The sequence below is a fragment of the Theropithecus gelada genome, chromosome 2, assembly GCF_003255815.1.
Source record: "Theropithecus gelada isolate Dixy chromosome 2, Tgel_1.0, whole genome shotgun sequence".
Classification (NCBI taxonomy): Eukaryota; Metazoa; Chordata; class Mammalia; order Primates; family Cercopithecidae; genus Theropithecus; species Theropithecus gelada.
Genome location: NC_037669.1, coordinates 49,375,804 through 49,394,078, shown reverse-complemented (window position 1 = coordinate 49,394,078; position 18,275 = coordinate 49,375,804). Strand labels below are relative to the sequence as shown.

General features: G+C 41.2%; 1 protein-coding gene across 16 annotated transcripts in view; it reads left to right on the top strand.

Moving 5' to 3' along the window:
• The window catches only part of TMCC1 (transmembrane and coiled-coil domain family 1), a 251,753-nt gene that overhangs the window by 222,290 nt on the left and 11,188 nt on the right, over positions 1-18,275 (top strand). For all 16 annotated transcript variants that reach the window (XM_025376305.1, XM_025376311.1, XM_025376295.1 and 13 more), the window contains one exon: positions 4,452-5,386. In XM_025376305.1, coding sequence (XP_025232090.1) covers positions 4,452-5,386 — 935 coding nt within the window. The remainder of the gene's footprint in view (positions 1-4,451; positions 5,387-18,275) is intronic.

Sequence of the window (18,275 nt, the reverse complement as noted above, 5' to 3'; positions counted from 1 at the left end):
AGCATAGGTGACTATATTACTTTTATTGTAGTATTGAATTACATTATTCCTTTGGTTCAGACTCTTTACATATCTCTTGTTCATGCCTGAAATGTAGAAAGATCTTGGAAGGGAATATATTCTAGGATCTCTTAATATTTAAATTTTTTAAAAGAACCACTTTCATGATACAAAAACAGTGCTAGCAACTTACTCAGTGCCAGGTACTGTTCTAAGCCCTTTTATATTTGTTGACCCATTTCATCCTCATAATTGTCTTCTAAAGTGAGCACTAGCATTTTACAGTTTTAGAGTTGACAAATAGATGCAGAGGTTAACTTGTGTACATAACTTGCTAGTAGCAAAGCCAGATTTGAACCCAAGCCATTTATGCCAGAATCTATGCTTCACTACTATACTATATGGAGCCAGACTCAATAATCTTTATTTTTTGGATTTGTGCCTTTCCTTGAATGTTTAAGAAAAGCCTTCCTTATTTTCCAATGCTGCCTTTGAAAGGTTTTTAAATTTTGCCTTTTACATTTGGGATTTAATTGTCTATCTGGAGTGAGTTAGAAATCTAATTTTATGGCGGGCACAGTGGCTCACGCCTGTAATCCCAGCACTTTGGGAGGCGGGCGGATCACCTGGGGTCAGAAGTTCGAGACCAGCCTGGCCAACATGGTAGTAGAAACCCCGTTTCTACTAAAAATATGAAAAAATTAGCCGGATGTGGTGGCACGCACCTGTAATCCCATCTACTCAGGAGACTGAGACAGGAGAATCACTTGAAGCCGGGAGGCAGAGGTTACAGTGAGCTGAGGTCACGCCTCTGCACGCCAGCCTGGGCAACAAAAGCAAAACTCTGTCTCAAAAAAAAAAAAAAAAAAGAGGAGAAATCTAATTTTATGTATGGACAGCCTAATAATATGCCAGCAAAGGCTGTTGAAAAAGGGAACCACTTTTCAGTTGGTGCCTTCATAACTCATAGCTAAGTGCTAAGTATTAATGCCTAGCGCACGGACTTCCCCTTTAAGGACTTTGTTCCTAACTCAGAGTATATCGCAGCTGTTCTCCTCCCCGTCCTGTGATTCTGTAATCCAATGTAACTTTCTCTTTCTTTCCTCCTTTGCTCTCCCTCTGCACCCCACTCTTCTTCGTCCTCTTCTCTGGTTTTTTCCTCTCTTCTTCCCTCTCTTTCTCTCCATCATTCTCCTCTCTTCCCCTCCCCTTATTTCCCATTTTCTCCCTCCTGTAAAAAAAATTGTTTCTGCCAGAATTGGGAGGAGTTCCAGTAGTCCAGTGATTCATGGTTTCAGTGTTAGACTACCTTACTGCTGAAGCTATGGGTTAGTTTTTTTTAGAGGCTGAAGACCTTGGGTTCTATCAGCTATACTCTTGCAGGCATGTTGATGATTCTGAATAGGAGCCAGGACATACTATGGCTCCAAACAGCCCAAGTAGGACAGAAGTCAGATTATAGACAGCCTGGTTTATCTCTTCAGTTACTACATAAGGAAATAAAATCACATCTGAAATGTGTTCACTTGTAAACATGGGGATACATTCTGAGGAATGCAGTTAGGGAGTTTTGTCAAAGTGCGAACATTAATGAGTGTGCTTACATAAACCTAGATGGTATATGCCTAGGCTATGTGGTATAGCCTATTGCTTCTAGGTTACAAACCTGTACAGCAGGTTACTGTACTGAATACTGTAGGCAGTGTACCACAGTGGTGCTTGTGTATCTAAACATAACTAAACAGAAAAGGTACAGCAAAAATCTGGTATTATAGTCTTATGGAACCACTGTTGTATATGCAGTCCATCATTGACTGAAATGTCATAATGCAGCATGTGACTATATGTTGAAAGTTTAATGTAGAGATTTTTTTTTTTTCCCATTTTAGTGATATAATCAAATACAATCATGGCTCATTGCAAACTCTGCCTCCCAGGTTCAAGCTATCCTCCCACCTCAGCCTCCTGAGCAGCTCGGACTCCAGGCACGTGCCACCATGCCCAGCTAATTTTTAAATTTTTTGTAGATATGGGATTTCGCCATGTTACCCAGGCTGTTCTCAAACTCCTGGGCTCAAGCGATCCTCCCACCTTGGCCTCACAAAGTGCTGAGATTACAGGTGTGAGCCACTGTGCCTGGCCATAGTTACACTTCTTTAGTCTACAGATTGTATGTAAATATTCATATTAATATCAGAGAACCTAAGAGAGGGATAACTAGAGCATGCAGAAGCTTAGAGTCTTGGATCTAGTGACATTCTTATGTTTGCTTTCCTTTATATTGTGGTATATTTTGAGCTTAATTATTAAACATAAATACTCATCAAGGTCAAGGATCTGAAATTTCATTCAGAAAGAAAATGTAACAATTAGAACCTTGTACAACCTAGAAGACATTGGGCACTGAATAAAGTGGATTTCCAGGAGCTCTTGTTGCAACTCTTGGCACCTTGGTTATCTGGCATTCTGGCTGCTCCTCCCTTCTGCTGTGTCTGGCCATTCCACTGCTTGTTAGCATGCACCAAAAGATGAATTGGGCAGAAGGAAGAAGTGACACAAAACAGTTATTGTGCTAGTAACTATTCCGGATATTCTCTTTTATTAACTAGTGGAGCATAACGTTATTTTGTCATTAATTTCAGTATTAAGTTCTCTTTTGATTTTATTTAAATGCACAGTATTTCTCATTTGTTCATCTAGAAAGAAAGTAATGTTTTTATTCACATCAGTGGTAATATATTGAATTCGGTAATGAACTAAATGTGTTTTATGGCTCAGAGATCAGCATAGCTACTGCTCAGATGGCAAACTGAGGTAATACATCCCAGATGAAAAAAAGAAGATGTTATCCCTAGGTTAATTATTGGCATTTCATAAATATTTCAAACTTCCTGCATTATTGTCATGAAAATATGAGGAAGAAGGTAACCTTGTATATAGTTCTTTCTAGCAAATTGTTACCTGGTACAGATTAATATGGGAACCAAGAAAAGGATTGTAATTTGGCACTTGTACTGGGGATTTTTATTACCCTAAGAAGGTTATTTTATTACTCATTACTCATTACTCTGTTACTGCTTAACAGAGAGCAGTTTTGTTTTGTTATTTTTAGAGACAGGGTCTCGCTCTGTCACTCAGACTGGAGTGCAGTGGTGCGATCATAGCTCACTGCAGCCTGGAACTACTGGGCTCAAGTGATCCTCCCACCTCAGCTTCCCTACTAGCTGGGACTACAGGTGTGTGCCACCATACCTGTCTAATTAAAAAAAAAAAACTGGGTAGAGAGGGGGGTCTCACTGTGTTGCCCAGGATGGTCTTAAACTCTTAGCCTCAAGTGATCCTTCTCTTTTGGCCTCCCAAAGCACTGGCAATATAGACATGAGCCACTGTGCCTGGCCAAGAACAGTTTCTAGAGCCTTCTTCTTTGGGCACTACTCAAATTTACCACCACAAGCCACACCCAGGGATGACCTACTAAAGGATTTTTTTCTCCTAAATTTGGGAAACTTGACCTCCCCAGATTTAACTAACTATGTTGAAGAGTGAACATTTATGCTTTTAAATCTGAGTATCTTGTCTTTTTCTTCAACTCCTTTGAATGATTCTCACCCACATGAAAGGGTTAAAGTATATGTGCTTTGGAGTCCCTTGCCTAACAAAAACCTTTTACTGAATAAAAGTCACAAAATTTGGGCTCCAAAAGACCTGACCTTTGTCCCTGACTTGTTAACTTAGCTCTTACTGTTCCTGTCCCTGAGTTTTCAAGTTTTCTTGCTCACGGTTATCACCTTTGATTTGGTAACATTCATCTTTGCCACCTTCAGCAGTACCTTCCCATCTTGCCTCCAACCATCTCCAGCTGCCACTTAAGTGCCCTTAGAATATATAGAATGATCCATCACCCTTGACATGATTTGGATAAAAATCATTGTGATAAAAATTGCATTTTTATATCTAGCCAGTAACATACCTATTCTTGCCAACATTTTTAGGTGACCATAATCTATAAGTGTGGATCAGAATTACAGAGATGTCTGAACACCAAAAGGGTTTTCATATGATTATATTGGAATGGAGATACAACTTGTTTTACATAGATGTTCTTCCTGAATAAAAATTATGTGTAAAGAAAGTGAATTACTTCATACTTTAAACCCACTAAGGGAGTGTTATTGTGTGAAGAAACACTGAAAAATCCTCTAGCAAAGGAAGAATCTGCCAGCTTATATCTTATGCAGATCTTTTTTCATATATCTGTTTTGCTTAAAGTATACTTGTATGAGGACATTATATAAGAGGGAGACAGGGCTTGCATAGGACAAGGGGGAATTATAGGTCCGTTTATCTACTGAGATTTGAGAGTAGATACATTTACAATACATTTTGGCCCATTGATTTTGGAGACGTAGTCCTCTTGGGCTTCTAACATCTACTTCTTGTTTTTACACTAGATCGAACGGTTGGAAGTAAGCAGCCTTGCCCAAACGTCCAGTGCAGTGGCCTCCAGTACCGATGGCAGCATCCACACAGACTCTGTGGATGGAACACCAGACCCTCAGCGTACAAAGGCTGCCATTGCTCACCTGCAGCAGAAGATCCTGAAGCTCACAGAACAAATCAAGATTGCACAAACAGCCCGGGACGACAACGTTGCTGAATACTTGAAGCTTGCCAACAGCGCAGACAAACAGCAGGCTGCCCGCATCAAGCAGGTCTTTGAGAAGAAGAACCAGAAATCGGCCCAAACTATCCTCCAGCTGCAAAAGAAACTTGAGCACTACCACAGGAAGCTCAGAGAGGTGGAGCAGAATGGGATCCCCCGGCAGCCAAAGGATGTCTTCAGGGACATGCACCAGGGTCTGAAGGATGTGGGAGCAAAGGTGACTGGCTTCAGTGAAGGTGTGGTGGATAGTGTCAAAGGTGGGTTTTCCAGCTTCTCCCAAGCCACCCATTCAGCAGCAGGCGCTGTAGTCTCAAAGCCCAGAGAGATTGCCTCACTCATTCGGAACAAATTTGGCAGTGCAGACAACATCCCCAACCTGAAGGACTCTTTAGAGGAAGGGCAAGTGGATGATGCGGGGAAGGCTTTGGGAGTGATTTCGAACTTTCAGTCTAGCCCAAAATATGGTAGTGAAGAAGATTGTTCTAGTGCCACTTCAGGCTCAGTGGGAGCCAACAGCACCACAGGGGGCATCGCTGTAGGAGCATCCAGCTCCAAAACAAACACCCTGGACATGCAGAGCTCAGGATTTGATGCACTACTACATGAGATCCAGGAGATCCGGGAAACCCAGGCCAGACTAGAGGAATCCTTTGAGACTCTTAAGGAACATTATCAGAGGGACTATTCCTTAATAATGCAGACCTTACAGGAGGAGCGATATAGGTAAGTCACGTGGAATTAATATTGTGTAGGGTTCCCCTCCCTTTAGATATGGGGAAATGACTTTTTAAAGTCTTTGTCTTTCTCTAGAGTGTCCAGAGCACTTTTGATATGTCATAAGACATCCACATGAGTTCCTGATGAAGCATTGCTATAACTCTCCAGTCTTTCACGCCAGTTTAGAACTTTAAAATGAAGTCCAAGCTTTCTAAAGTATTTCACCTATTTATTTATAATTAACAAAACTACACAATCATTGCAGCCTGTAACTGTACTACATTGAATTCAAAAGATCTGTAATTCTTAGAACTGTGAAGATATCAGCCAAGCAAAATGTAGTGACTTCTATAGGTATTTGGCCTTAAACACACTTATCTGAGTAACTTGGTATAGAAAGATTAGACTGGAAACAAATCCAAATAAGAATGTTATCTTTATTATGAATTGACAAGTGTTTGAATGAGAGTGGACTTAAACATGAAATGGTTCTACAGGAGTTAGAAAATTCTCAAAGGGTTAAATGCTTTGAATCATAGTCTCTGTTAAAGGTAGAAGCTGGTCTCGTTTTTGTGTTTCATATTACACGACATATTCTATTAGACCACTCTTGGCTATACTCTGAATATGTGTCCTTTCTCCTTGTTACCTTCACATGCAGAGAGAAATAATATTCTCGCCTGACCAACATGGAGAAACCCCATCTCTACTAAGAATACAAAATTATCCGATCATGGTGGTGCATGCCTGTAATCCCAGCTACTCGGGACACTGAGGCAGGAGAATCGCTTGAACCCCGGGAGGTGAAGGTTGCAGTGAGCCGAGATCTCACCATTGCACTCCAGCCGGGGCAACAAGAGCAAAACTCCGTCTCAAAAAAAATAAATAAAATAATCTATGGATAGATCCAAACTTTGTTAGCCAGAGACAGGCCACCTAGTGCTGCAAATTGAGGACTAGTCTTACAGGAGCTACAGGTCAAGTTAGGCCTTGAAGGACCTGGGTTCTGGCCCTGTCCCAATTATTAACTAGAGGAAATCCTCAGTATTTCTACTGTAATATCAGGAGTTGAACAGATAATCTTTTAATATCCCTTTCACCTTTTAAAAATAAGTGTTTTGGCCGGGCGCGGTGGCTCAAGCCTGTAATCCCAGCACTTTGGGAGGCCAAGGCGGGCGGATCACGAGGTCAGGAGCTCGAGACCATCCTGGCTAACACGGTGAAACCCCGTCTCTACTAAAAAATACAAAAAAACTAGCCGGGTGAGGTGGCGGGCGCCTGTAGTCCCAGCTACTCAGGAGGCTGAGGCAGGAGAATGGCCTGAACCTGGGAGGCGGAGCTTGCAGTGAGCTAAGATCCCGCCACTGCACTCCAGCCTGGGCGACAGAGCGAGACTCCGTCTCAAAAATAAATAAATAAATAAATAAATAAATAAATAAGTGTTTTTAAAAGTTTGCTTTTATAAGGTAATCTTAGGGTCTGAAACAAATTGTTCACATGTATAAATTATCTCTAAGAAGAGTTACAGCAGCACGTTCTTTTCAGATGACGAAAACGCTAATCAGTAATTCAGCCTGCCTCTTTTCTTACTCTTTTGTTCTTCAATTCTAACTTAAGACTTCAAGGGAGAAGACCAGAGAAGTGAGTGTGGGAGGGAGTAATAAAGTTCTAAAAGCAAATACTGTACATTACTGTTTTTATTTAAGTGTTTTATAAATTCTTTAGTATGGCAGGGCGCAGCAGCTCATGCTGTAATCCCAGCAGTTTGGGAGGCTGAGGAGGGTGGATCACCCAAGGTCAGAAACTCAATACCAGCCTGACCAACATGGAGAAACCTTGTCTCTACTAAAAATACAAAATTAGCTGGGCATGGTCGCGCACGCCTGTAATCCCAGCTACTCAGGAGGCTGAGACAGGAGAATCACTCGAACCCAGGAGGCGGAGGTTGCAGTGAGCCGAGATCGTGCCATCATACTCCAGCCTGGGCAACAAGCGTAAAACTCCGCGTCAAATAAAAATAAATTATTTAGTATACTGAGAAGACAGTGTCTTATTCAATTAGTGATATAACAGATATTCAAATGGACTCAAAAAGTAAAACACTGGTTCTTTGTACCATATTAAACCTAACTCCCAAGTTCAAATTCCAGTTCTTCCACTTACTAACCTTGGAAACCTGGGCAAGGTTTCTTCAATTCTCTAAGTCTTGATATACCCATCCATAACATAGAAATAGTAATCGTTCTTTATAAGATTATTGTGACATTAAAATGAAATTATTTGGTTAAAGCACATAGCTCAGTGCCTGGCCCCATAGTGCTCTACTGATGTTAGGGGGACAGCTGCTGTTAACCCCACTTAGAACACGAAGACATTCCACAGTCAGTTAAAAAATTTTTTAAAAACCACACAAAACTGCCTGCTTTGACTCCTCTGTTTCGTTTTTGTTTTAGATTGGTTTTGAGACAGGGTCTCAATTTATTGCCCATGCTGGAGTGCAGTGGCGCGATCTTGGCTCGCTGCAGCCTCCACCTCCTGGGTTCAAGTGATCCTCCCATCTCAGCCTCCTGAGTAGCTGGGACTACAGGTGTGAACCACCATGCTTGGCTCGTTTTTTAATTTTTTTGTAGAGACAAGGTCTCACTATATTGCCCAGGCTGGTCTTGAACTCCTGGGCTCCAGGATTCCAGTGATCTGCCCTCCTTGGCCTCCCAAAGTGCTGGGATTACAGGTATGAGTCATCATACCCCGCCAACTCCTCAATTTTGAGTGGATACCTTGCAGTTTTTAAATTGCCCCAGAGCTTAAAATTCATATAGAGCTTGTTATCACTTCATGTCAAGATGTAGAAAGTCAAGATACGAGAAAATCAGAAACAGGTCTCTCATAGTGCCACCTTTGAATCCATTTAGAGTAAGTCAGAGACATAATAGAACAGAACGTTAGCTGCTCATTAACACCTCATTAGAAGAATTAAGTTCAAGCCACTTAGGAGGTAATGAGCTGTACATTTCTTTCATTGCACTTTGGATTCTTCCTAGTAGGTAAATGGCTAGTTTTATGGAATGAAGACAGAATAAAGAAAACTTGAATTTTCAAAAAGAGAGTTAAAACCAGGGGGCAAGGAGAAGACATAATATGTAATCTGACTTGTTTTGTTTTTCCATTTCAGCTTTAGAATGATTTTTCCTTAAAACATAATCTTGAAGAAAGAAATCCCTTTTTTTCCCCAAGAAAGGGAGTGGAAAATTCATAACTATTTTACTTTGTTTTTGTTGTTCCAATAATTCCCTGTATAAAGCAGATAGAGATTTCCCCTCCATTATATATGGCTTTATACAGTAAACATGTTCATCTAAATTTTGTTGATCTTTGAATGCTTTCACATAAATAAAATTTTTCTACAAATTGAAGTCTTTTTTTTTTTTTTTTTTTAAGAGTCAGGGTCTTGCTGGCCAGGCGCGGTGGCTCACGCCTGTAATCCCAGCACTTTGGGAGGCTGAGGTGGGTGGATCACGAGGTCAGAAGATCAAGACCATCCTGGCTAACACCATGAAACCCCGTCTCTACTAAAAATACAAAAAAAATTAGCCAGGCATGGTGGCATGCACCTGTAGTCCCAGCTACTGGGGAGGCTGAGACAGGAGAATTGCTTGAATCCAGGAGGTGGAGGTTGCAGTGAGCTGAGATAACACCACTGCACTCCATCCTGGGTGACAGAGTAAGACTCTGTCTCAAAAAAAAAAAAAAAAGGGTCAGGGTCTTGTTATGTTGCCCTGCTGGTCTTGAACTCCTGGGCTCAAGCAATACTTCCACCTCAGCCTCCTTAGTAGCTGGGACTGCAGGTGCATGCCACCATGCCTGGCTTTGAAATATATTTTCTTTCTTTCTTTCTTTCTTTCTTTTTGTTTTTGGAGACAGTTTCACTCTTGTTTCCCAGGCTGGAGTGCAGTGGTACGATCTTGCCTCGCTGCAACCTCCGCCTCCTGGGTTCAAGCGATTCTCCTGCCTTAGCCTCCCCAGTAGCTGGGATTACAGGACAGGTGTCTGCCACCACACTCAACTAATTTTTTGTACTTTTAATAGAGGCGGGGGTTTCACCATGTTGGCCAGGCTGGTCTCAAACTCCTGACCTTGGGCGATCCACCCACTTCAGCCTACCAAAATGCTGGGATTACAGACATGAGCCACCACGCCCAGCCAGAAACCTATTTTAAGCACTGAAACTTTTCACATTTTAAGCATTTTGGGGAAATTTCTCTGCCTTCTTTTACAGAGTACACTGAATCTAACTTAACGGAAAGAGCTTAGATACAGTAGTATTCAGCTTAGAGTGATACTCTCAGGTTACTGAAGATGTCCATTTATGTGCCTCTACAGTAAATGGCCCTAGGCTTTTCTTAGTTCGTCTGCTTTTTTTATAGTTTTTTCTCCTTTCCATTTCTTCTCCACACTGTTAGTGAGCTGCCGGCAGCAGCCTTTCTTTACTAATTCTACTTCTACTCTGTTGCAGGCTTTGCTTTTTGTGTAGGAAGAAAGTAGGCTGTGGATGGACTTCACAGATCCTTCTGTGACCAAGAACCAGTTAATGCATGCATGGATGCTCAAGATACATTTTTTTCTACCCTTTAGTTTATTTTACTAGTATCTGAGTTGATGAGAGGGAGGCCATGCACAGTGTTGCTGTTTGTTATTTGATGATGATGGTGACAAGTCCACTACCACTAACAGTATTAAACTCCTGTGATGTGCCTAGTGCTAGATGCTTTACGTACATTTGCCAATCCTCACAGTAGGCCCTATGGGTAAATTGTATTATTCCCATTTTAAAGATGAGGAAATTGAAGCTCAGTGGGGTTTTACAAGTTGCCAGAGGTCACTCAGTAAGTGGTAAAGCCAGGATTCAAAACCCAGTTTTGTCTGACTTCAAATTCAGTGTTATTTTCATACCAGGATGATTTTTTTTCAAAGCTCCATCCTGAAATCTATGTGGTTGAAAGTCTAGCTCTCTGAAGCATTAGATGCATTGGGCATTAGGCCTATCCCAAGTTGAAGTAAATGTTTACTAAAAGTTGAGTCACTGTTTTTAACATATTTTATAAAAATTCTATGAATATGGAAGCTCTGGAAAGTTTCCTAGGCCACTACAGCAGTGTAAACAAATAGGTGAAACCTTCTTAAGGAAATCCATACTCCTACTCCAGTCATTATTTCCCCTTCTCAGAGTCCCTTCTCAATAATGTCCTTCGCTTAATGTGTTTCCATTGCTGTCTACCCAAGTGAGTAGCTCCAGGTGAAGATAGTTGCCCAAGACCATCCGCTTAACTCTGGAATAATCAGAAGAATTCCAAAGCCTATAGAGCGAGCACAGTCTCTCTGTCTTCACCCACATAATTGTAACCATGACTGATAACAGTATTTTTTCATTGCCCACTTGCACTTAGCCCAGGAAGCCATTGTAGCAGAGCTTGGATCTGAACTCCACCTCAACTTTTGACTAGTGACTAGGTATTGAGTTTTACCATTGTGCATTCAGTTATGAATGAGATCATGTATTTGGGGAAGGCAGGAGACAAAGTTTAGAAATTTTTTTAAGTGATGAGACCTGTGCTGACTTCAGATTCTTGTCCAGTTAGTTTCTTCATCCCATGTTTGTTAGTGGCAGCTGGGTTCACAGTACTTCAGAAGTAGAAGGGACCCTTAAATATCTAGATTAATCTCATTTACAGATGAGAACACTGAAGCTCAGAAAGATAAAGTGACTTTTGCCAGGCCACACAGTAAAATGGTTTTACATGTATTTAATTTGCTGCTAGAAACTGAGGATTAGTTCTGTTCCTGTAGTGAGTGTAAATATATTAATGGGCTACCGAAAGAAAAAGTTCAGCTGTGGCAGAATGTACTGAAAATAAGAGACAGCTAGGAAAACATTAATTGAGAATTTTGCTGGTTTCTTTGGTAGTTTTTTTCTTAGGGGATCTGGCCTGGAATCCTACTGAGCTACTGTAGCCTGTATAAAGCAGTGTTATGTAGGGCAGGCTAAAAACCCCCCAGGTGTTGATGAGCATTAATGCCATTTTGAAAGCTTGTATTTGAAGGGGATTACTGTCCTTTGGAAATCGGCTTCTGAGAATGTTTGTATTAAACCCAGGGATATTTTAAATTGCACTGAGTCATAAGAGCAAAAATACAGAAGGAGACAGTCACCCTGAGCAGTCTTCACATGCAGTAGAACAGTTAGTAACTAGGCTGACCCAATTAGGCACAGGCTATTAGAGTTCTAACTAAACAAATGGTTGTTTAAATATAATTTTAGTTGATTTGACCATCATTGGACATAAGACAGATGTATGCTCAGAGGTAGCTGTTTTAGCCCCTTTATTCTACATGTGAGACCTGTCAGCTGAAAAGTGATCCAAGAACCTCCAGAGGATATGTAGGCTAGATTTGGACAATAAGTTTGAAATAGAAAATGAGGATACTGAATCAAATTAGCCCTTCATTTATAAGAGAAGCAAAATCCCAATTAGGAAATATTCTTATGACATATACAATCTTCCATAAAAGAGATTTATAGGTGAGCTCATCCCAGTTTAGCCACTAAAGAGAAATGGAGGGGATTAATTAATTAATTCCTTGGAGTGGGCAAACTTGAATTTGCTTGCCAGATCTGAGTAGATTACATAACTCATCTGAGCCTCAGTTTCTCCCTTTGTAAAAACATAATGAGATTTATTGTACATGCTTGTTGAAATTATTAAAGGAGATAACATATATGGAAGTACCTAGTGTGATGTTTGGTTTAGAGTAGGAGCTCAACAAATGCTTCCTCCTCCTCCATTTTTTCTAGGGGAATACAAAGATCTAGGTTGTGCCAGAGTGTTAGAAAGCTGTCATTACCAAGTCTGCAAGTTGCCCAGAAAGCCCCTCTAGTTTTTATTTATTCCCTGTATTATTTAGATATTTACTGTGTTCTTGTCTTTAAGATAATTCATTGCCTACCCTTGAAATATTGCGGGGGACTGATATCTTTTCCCCTTTTCAGCTGAAGGCTAGTTCAGTGTTTTTTAGCCTCTTCTCAGGCTTCAACACAAAAAAAGGTAACAAAAGGTAAGGAGAAAAAAATCCACTCTCCCCAATTCAGCTAGGAATCTATTCAAACCCCCTCCACAAGGCATACTCCCTACCCCAGCTGTGTCTGTCTACTCTGATTAAACACTGGCAGAAGCTCTTTTGGGTCTCTGGTATGCATTTGGGAAATAGTCCGTTCTTCTCCCATAGTTGCCTGTGGGTGTTTTTCCTGGGACTGGTTCTTCCTGTTTCTTTCAATACCTGCTCTACAAGTTTCTTCAGCCATCCTGCGCTAGTGACCTATTGCTGAACTAGGGAAGCACATTGGTTCTCAGAGGCTCCAGACTTTTGAGCCAAACCCAAAGAGGAATGCTTTAGGTCAAAGCATTCCCAGGCTGTGCACTCACCCAGGCTCCCATTCATCAGTAATTTGACACAAAGGGCCACTGGCTTATCTCTGATCTAGGAAGGTGACTACTGTGTTGATCTAGTGCCCAAAACACTTTCAAGTTTAGTATTTATTTATGAATTATTTAACTACAACAAAATCTTGATGTGTTTAATACTTTGTAGATAGAACAGGTTTTGCTTCCAGTGGGGGATGAATTTCATCTACCAAAATACGATACTTGCTTTTAGAAAAAATAATCTTACAGTGCAAAGGCTTTCTGTTTGCTGATAGTTAAGCTCATGCCATATTTAAGTGTCCAGGTTTTCTTTGGGTTATAACAATTTAGGAAGGACCTTGAGTTAAAATCCTTAAAATAAGATTATTAATCTCATGCTACTTGTAATCCAAGCGGAGGTGCATGAACATCATTTACCAGCGAAAATCACGTGTGCTGAATAATGACATTTTGATCAACAGCATATGAGACAGTTGTTTCATAAGTTTATAATGCTGTTTTTGTTTTGTTTGTTTTTTTGAGACGGAGTCTCACTCTTGCCCAGGCTGGAGTGCAGTGGTGCAATCTCGGCTCACTGAAACCTCTGCCTCACGGTTTCAAGCAATTCTCGTGCCTCAGCCTCCGAGCAGCTGGGATTACAGGCACGCACTACCAAGCCTGTAATGCCATATTTTTACTGTGCCTTTTCTATGTTTAGATATGTCTAGATACACAAACACTATTGTATTACAGTTGTCTACAGTTGCCTATGGTACAGTAACCTGCTGTACAACTTTGTAGCCTAGGAACAATTGACTGTACCATACAGCCTAACTGTATCATAGGCTGTACTATCTAGATTTGTGTAAGTACACTGTATGGTGTTCACACAGTGATGAAATAACCTAATAACTCATTTCTCAAGATGTGTCCCCATCATTAAGTGAGGCATAACTGTACTTGTATGATTAAGAACTTCCCACCCACCCACCATCTCCCCTGCGCGGCTTTGTGTCTGGAGAGTTGTAGTTAGCATCCTGTAAAGGGGTTAAAATTCCTTAAAGCAGAGTACTTGGTTTAAAAAAAAACCCAAGACTTTCACATATGAAAGTCTATAAAACATATATCTTCCCTTCCCCCCCCCCCACTCTTTGATTTGGTGTTAATATTTAATGAGAAGATAGAGGTGTTTATACCTGGTTTCTCCATTTTAGAATTTAGAAAGGAAGTAAACACTAGAAAATAAAGTATTACAAGAAGATTATTATATTAGTAATGGGGATAGTGGGAAGTCAGTGGGAACTAGAATACAGGTGTTTTTTTCCTTTGGTTATTTGCATTTGATTAACAATACAGAATTTTTTGTCTTCTCTTTGAGACAGGGTCTTACTCTGTGACCCAGGCTGGAGTGCAGTGGCACAATCTCAGCTCACTGCAACCTCTGCCTTCCATGCTGAAACAGTCCTCTCACTCAGCCTCCCGAGTAGCTGGGACTACAGGCGCATGCCACCACACCAACCTGATTTTTTTTGTATTTTTATTAGAGACAGGGTTTCACCGTGTTGCCCAAGCTGGTCTCAAACTCCTGGGGTCAAGCAATTTGCCCAGTAGAAAAATTTTTTTAAAGACAGTGATCTAATAACAGGCACGAGCCAATTGGTTCAGATGCTTACTAAACCTCACTACTAGCTAGGGAGTCGCTGCATCCTTCTGGGCCTCCTGTTTTTGTTTGTGGGTTTTGCTGTTCGTTTGAGACAGGGTCTTGCTCAGTCACCCAGACTGGAGGGCAGTGACACAGTCTCGGCTCACTGCAGCCTTGACCTCTCGGGATCAAGTGAGCCTCCCACCTCAGCCTCCTGAGTAGCTGGGACTGCAAGTGCATGCCACCATGCCCAGCTAATTTTTGTATTTTTTGTAAAGGCAGGGTTTTGCTATGTTGCCCAGATTGATCTCCATGTTTGTCTGTTTCATCTGCTGAGATCATTCTACTGACCCAAATGCTGCTTTGCTATTTAGCTACTTGCTAACAAAACGTTATCTCTGGGAACAATAGTTATATTATATTTTCTTATTTGGGAAGACTCAGCTTGAGGAGAACTTGCTGTTAATTTCCCATGTAACTGTGAATAAATTGTTCAACCTCTGAAGGACTTTATTTTCTGTAACAGCATGATGAGGATTAGCAGTTTCTATATAACTTTCTGGAGATTTGAAAAAATTAGATAAAATTTACTTGAGCTGGGCACAGTGGCACAGGTCTGTAGTCCCAGCTACTTAGGAGGCTGAGATGGGAGGATCACTTGAGCCCAGGAGTTTGAGGCTGCAGTGCACCATGATTATGCCTCTGAATAACCACTGCACTCCAGCATGGACAACATAGTGAGACTCTATCCCTAACATAAAAAAATAAAAATTACTTGAGACACCTTTCCTCACACACATACATAGGTAGGATAGTTTTACCAATACAAAGGAAAGTTTGGAACAGGCCAGTGCATGGAACTATTTGAATTATCTGGCAAACTTGAGCCAGGGAAATGGCAGGAGCCTAGATGTATGAAATAAGAAGTAAGAGAGGCTTGTATCTAGGATTGAGGAGGATGGAGTGTGTGCCCGGTAAACCCATTTCTGCGATGTCATAGGAAAAACATCATATACTGGAAACAGTGAAAATGTCAAAATATATAAAATTGAGAAAGTGGACATAAAGAAATGGAGGCTTAAGGCCATGGACAATGGCTCATGCCTGTAATCCCAACACTTTGGGAGCCCAAGGCGGGATGATCACTTGAGTCCAGGAATTCAAGACCAGCCCGGGCAACATGGCAAAACCCTGTCTCTACAAAAAATACAAAAACAAAATTAACCGGGCGTGGAAGCACATACCTGTAGTCCCAGCTGCTTGGGAGGCTGAGGTGGAAAGGTCACTAGAGCCTGGGAGATTGAGACCACAATGAACCATGATCACGCCACTGCACTCCAGCCTGGGTGATAGAGAAAACCCTGTCTCAAACAACAAGAAAAAAGGCTTAGAGAAAAAAAGTCAGAAGTGGGAATCAGTGAACAGTGGAGTAAGACTATGTGGCAGTCAGCAAGCAATCTTTCTGAACTACCTCACTAGGGATTGTTGGGGAGAACTAGGAGAATCATAAAAGAGAAAAATGAAACCAGATGTATATTTGTGATATATCTATCTCACAGAGCACCTCTTCTGTGCCAGGTATTTGATGTCTGTCTTCTCCTTTAATCTTTGCAATTGCCCTTTGGAGTAGGTAGATTTCCTCTTTATAGAGGATGAAAAGGGTCACCCAGGCTAGTGAGTTGCAGAGCTGGGATTTTAATCCAAAACCTGGACTGAGCAGATGCATTAGCTGGTACAAACTGCATTATGAAAACATTTCTAGGTGCAAAATGGCAGGAGTGAAGATGGAGCACCTCTAGGCATAATATGGGATGAACCAAAATCCAATTTGAAAATGATTTCCAGAATCTTTGACATGTTTGCTACCTTCTTATGATAAACATTTGTTTATAGTAAGGTTCAAAAGTGTTGAGAATAGCCGGGCGCAGTGACTCACGCCTGTAATCCCAGCAATTTGGGAGGCCGAGGTGGGTGGACCACGAGGTCAGTAGTTCAAGACCAGCCTTGGCAAGATGGTGAAACCCCATCTCTACTAAAAATACAAAAAATTAGCCGGGCATGATGGCGGGCACCTGTAATCCCTGCTACTTAGGAGGCTGAGGCAGAGAATTGCTTGACCCTGCAAGGCAGAGATTGCAGTGAGCCAAGATTGCACCACTGCACTCCAGCCTGGGCCACAGAGCGAGACTCTGTCTCAAAAAACAAAATGTTGGGAATAAGTGCTGAGGACTTTTGCAAGTACTCTCTGATTCATATATATTCCTCACCAGCTCACATACCAAATTAATCCCAATATTTCACACCTGATTTTACATAGCTCTTAAATTACCACTTTGTATACCTCCTTACCTCCCTTTATTGTTGTTAAAATCAATATGTTGTGAAGGCAAATATACCACAAGCATTTAAAGTATCTATAGTTTGAAAGATGAAAATAGCCAGATGTGGTGCCCCACACCTGTAGTCTCAGCACTTAGGGAAGCTGAGGCAGGAGGATTGCTTGAGCTCAGGAGTTCAAGACCAGCCTGGGCAACATAGTGAGACCCTGTCTCTGAAAAATATATATATATATATGTATATGTATATATATATATATATAGAGAGAGAGAGAGAGAGAGAGCGCGAGGCTTGGTGGTACATGTCAATAGTCCCAGCTACTCAGAAGGATGAGGTGGGAGGATCCCTTGAGCTCAGGAATTTGAGGCTGCAGTGAGCCATGATTGCACCACTGCACTCCACCCTGGGTGATAGAGCAAGACCCCATTTCTTTAAAAAAAAAAAAAAAAAAAAAAAGGAAAACAAGTTCCCTGACTACAAAGAATCAAGCTCTAGGCGTTAGAAAAGATCTCAGAGGTCTAGTTAAATCTCTTTTAGTAGAGGATTTATTTCTGCAACATCCCTGACAAGCAGCCTCTCTCTTTGAATATCTCTGGTAGCAGGGTCTCATTTTCTAAGATAGTTTTTTTCATTGTTAGACACCGCTATTAGAAAGTTCTTTCTAAAACTGAACTAAAGACCAAACTATTTGTAAGACTTACTCCTTAGTTCTGTGGAGTTACAAAGAACAAGCTACCCCCTCATTACATGACCTCTGATACCTGAATTCAGCAGTAGTAAGTAGTTCCCTATTTCTATAGAATTAATTCCTGGTAAAGTCTTGGCTGCACTTGAATCTCTAAAGATCATTTTGAGTTCAGTCTGCTGTGTTTCACCTCTTTCTTGCCTCATGCTATTTGTAAAGATAAGTATGCCTTGTATTCTGCTGTCTTCTTACTGGGTCTGGACAAAAAAGGCCAGGCAGATAAGGCCAAGGCCAAGTCAGAGCCCACAGGCTGCTGCTAGAGAATATCTCAGGCCCCATCCTGGGAATTATTCTTGCTAGGGTGACATACATGTTGTTGTACAGACAGTCCCTGGCTAACAATGGTTTGATTTAAGCCCATCATAAATGGGAAATACTGTTTTCAGAAAGTAACCCCATCATAAAGAGTGTCTGTATATTATAAAACGTCAGGTAAAAAGAGGAGGAAAGGATCACAACAGCCTTCCTGCTCCTGTGAACTGTTTCTGCAGTAGGAAGGAAGTCCATGTTGGGGGAGTGAAGGCATAAGTCAGCCTATTTTGTAGTTTTGCCTAGGGATCAGGAGTCTCATGTGCATATATATAGTGAAAAGCAAAACTGCATTCACATTTGTGTTTTATGTCCTAATGTTTCTGCGAGCATCCATCAATTGAAGGAGAAAGGAAGAAAGTAAACAGAAACTTGCCAGGTGGCAAGTGATAAGCAGATTAGGGT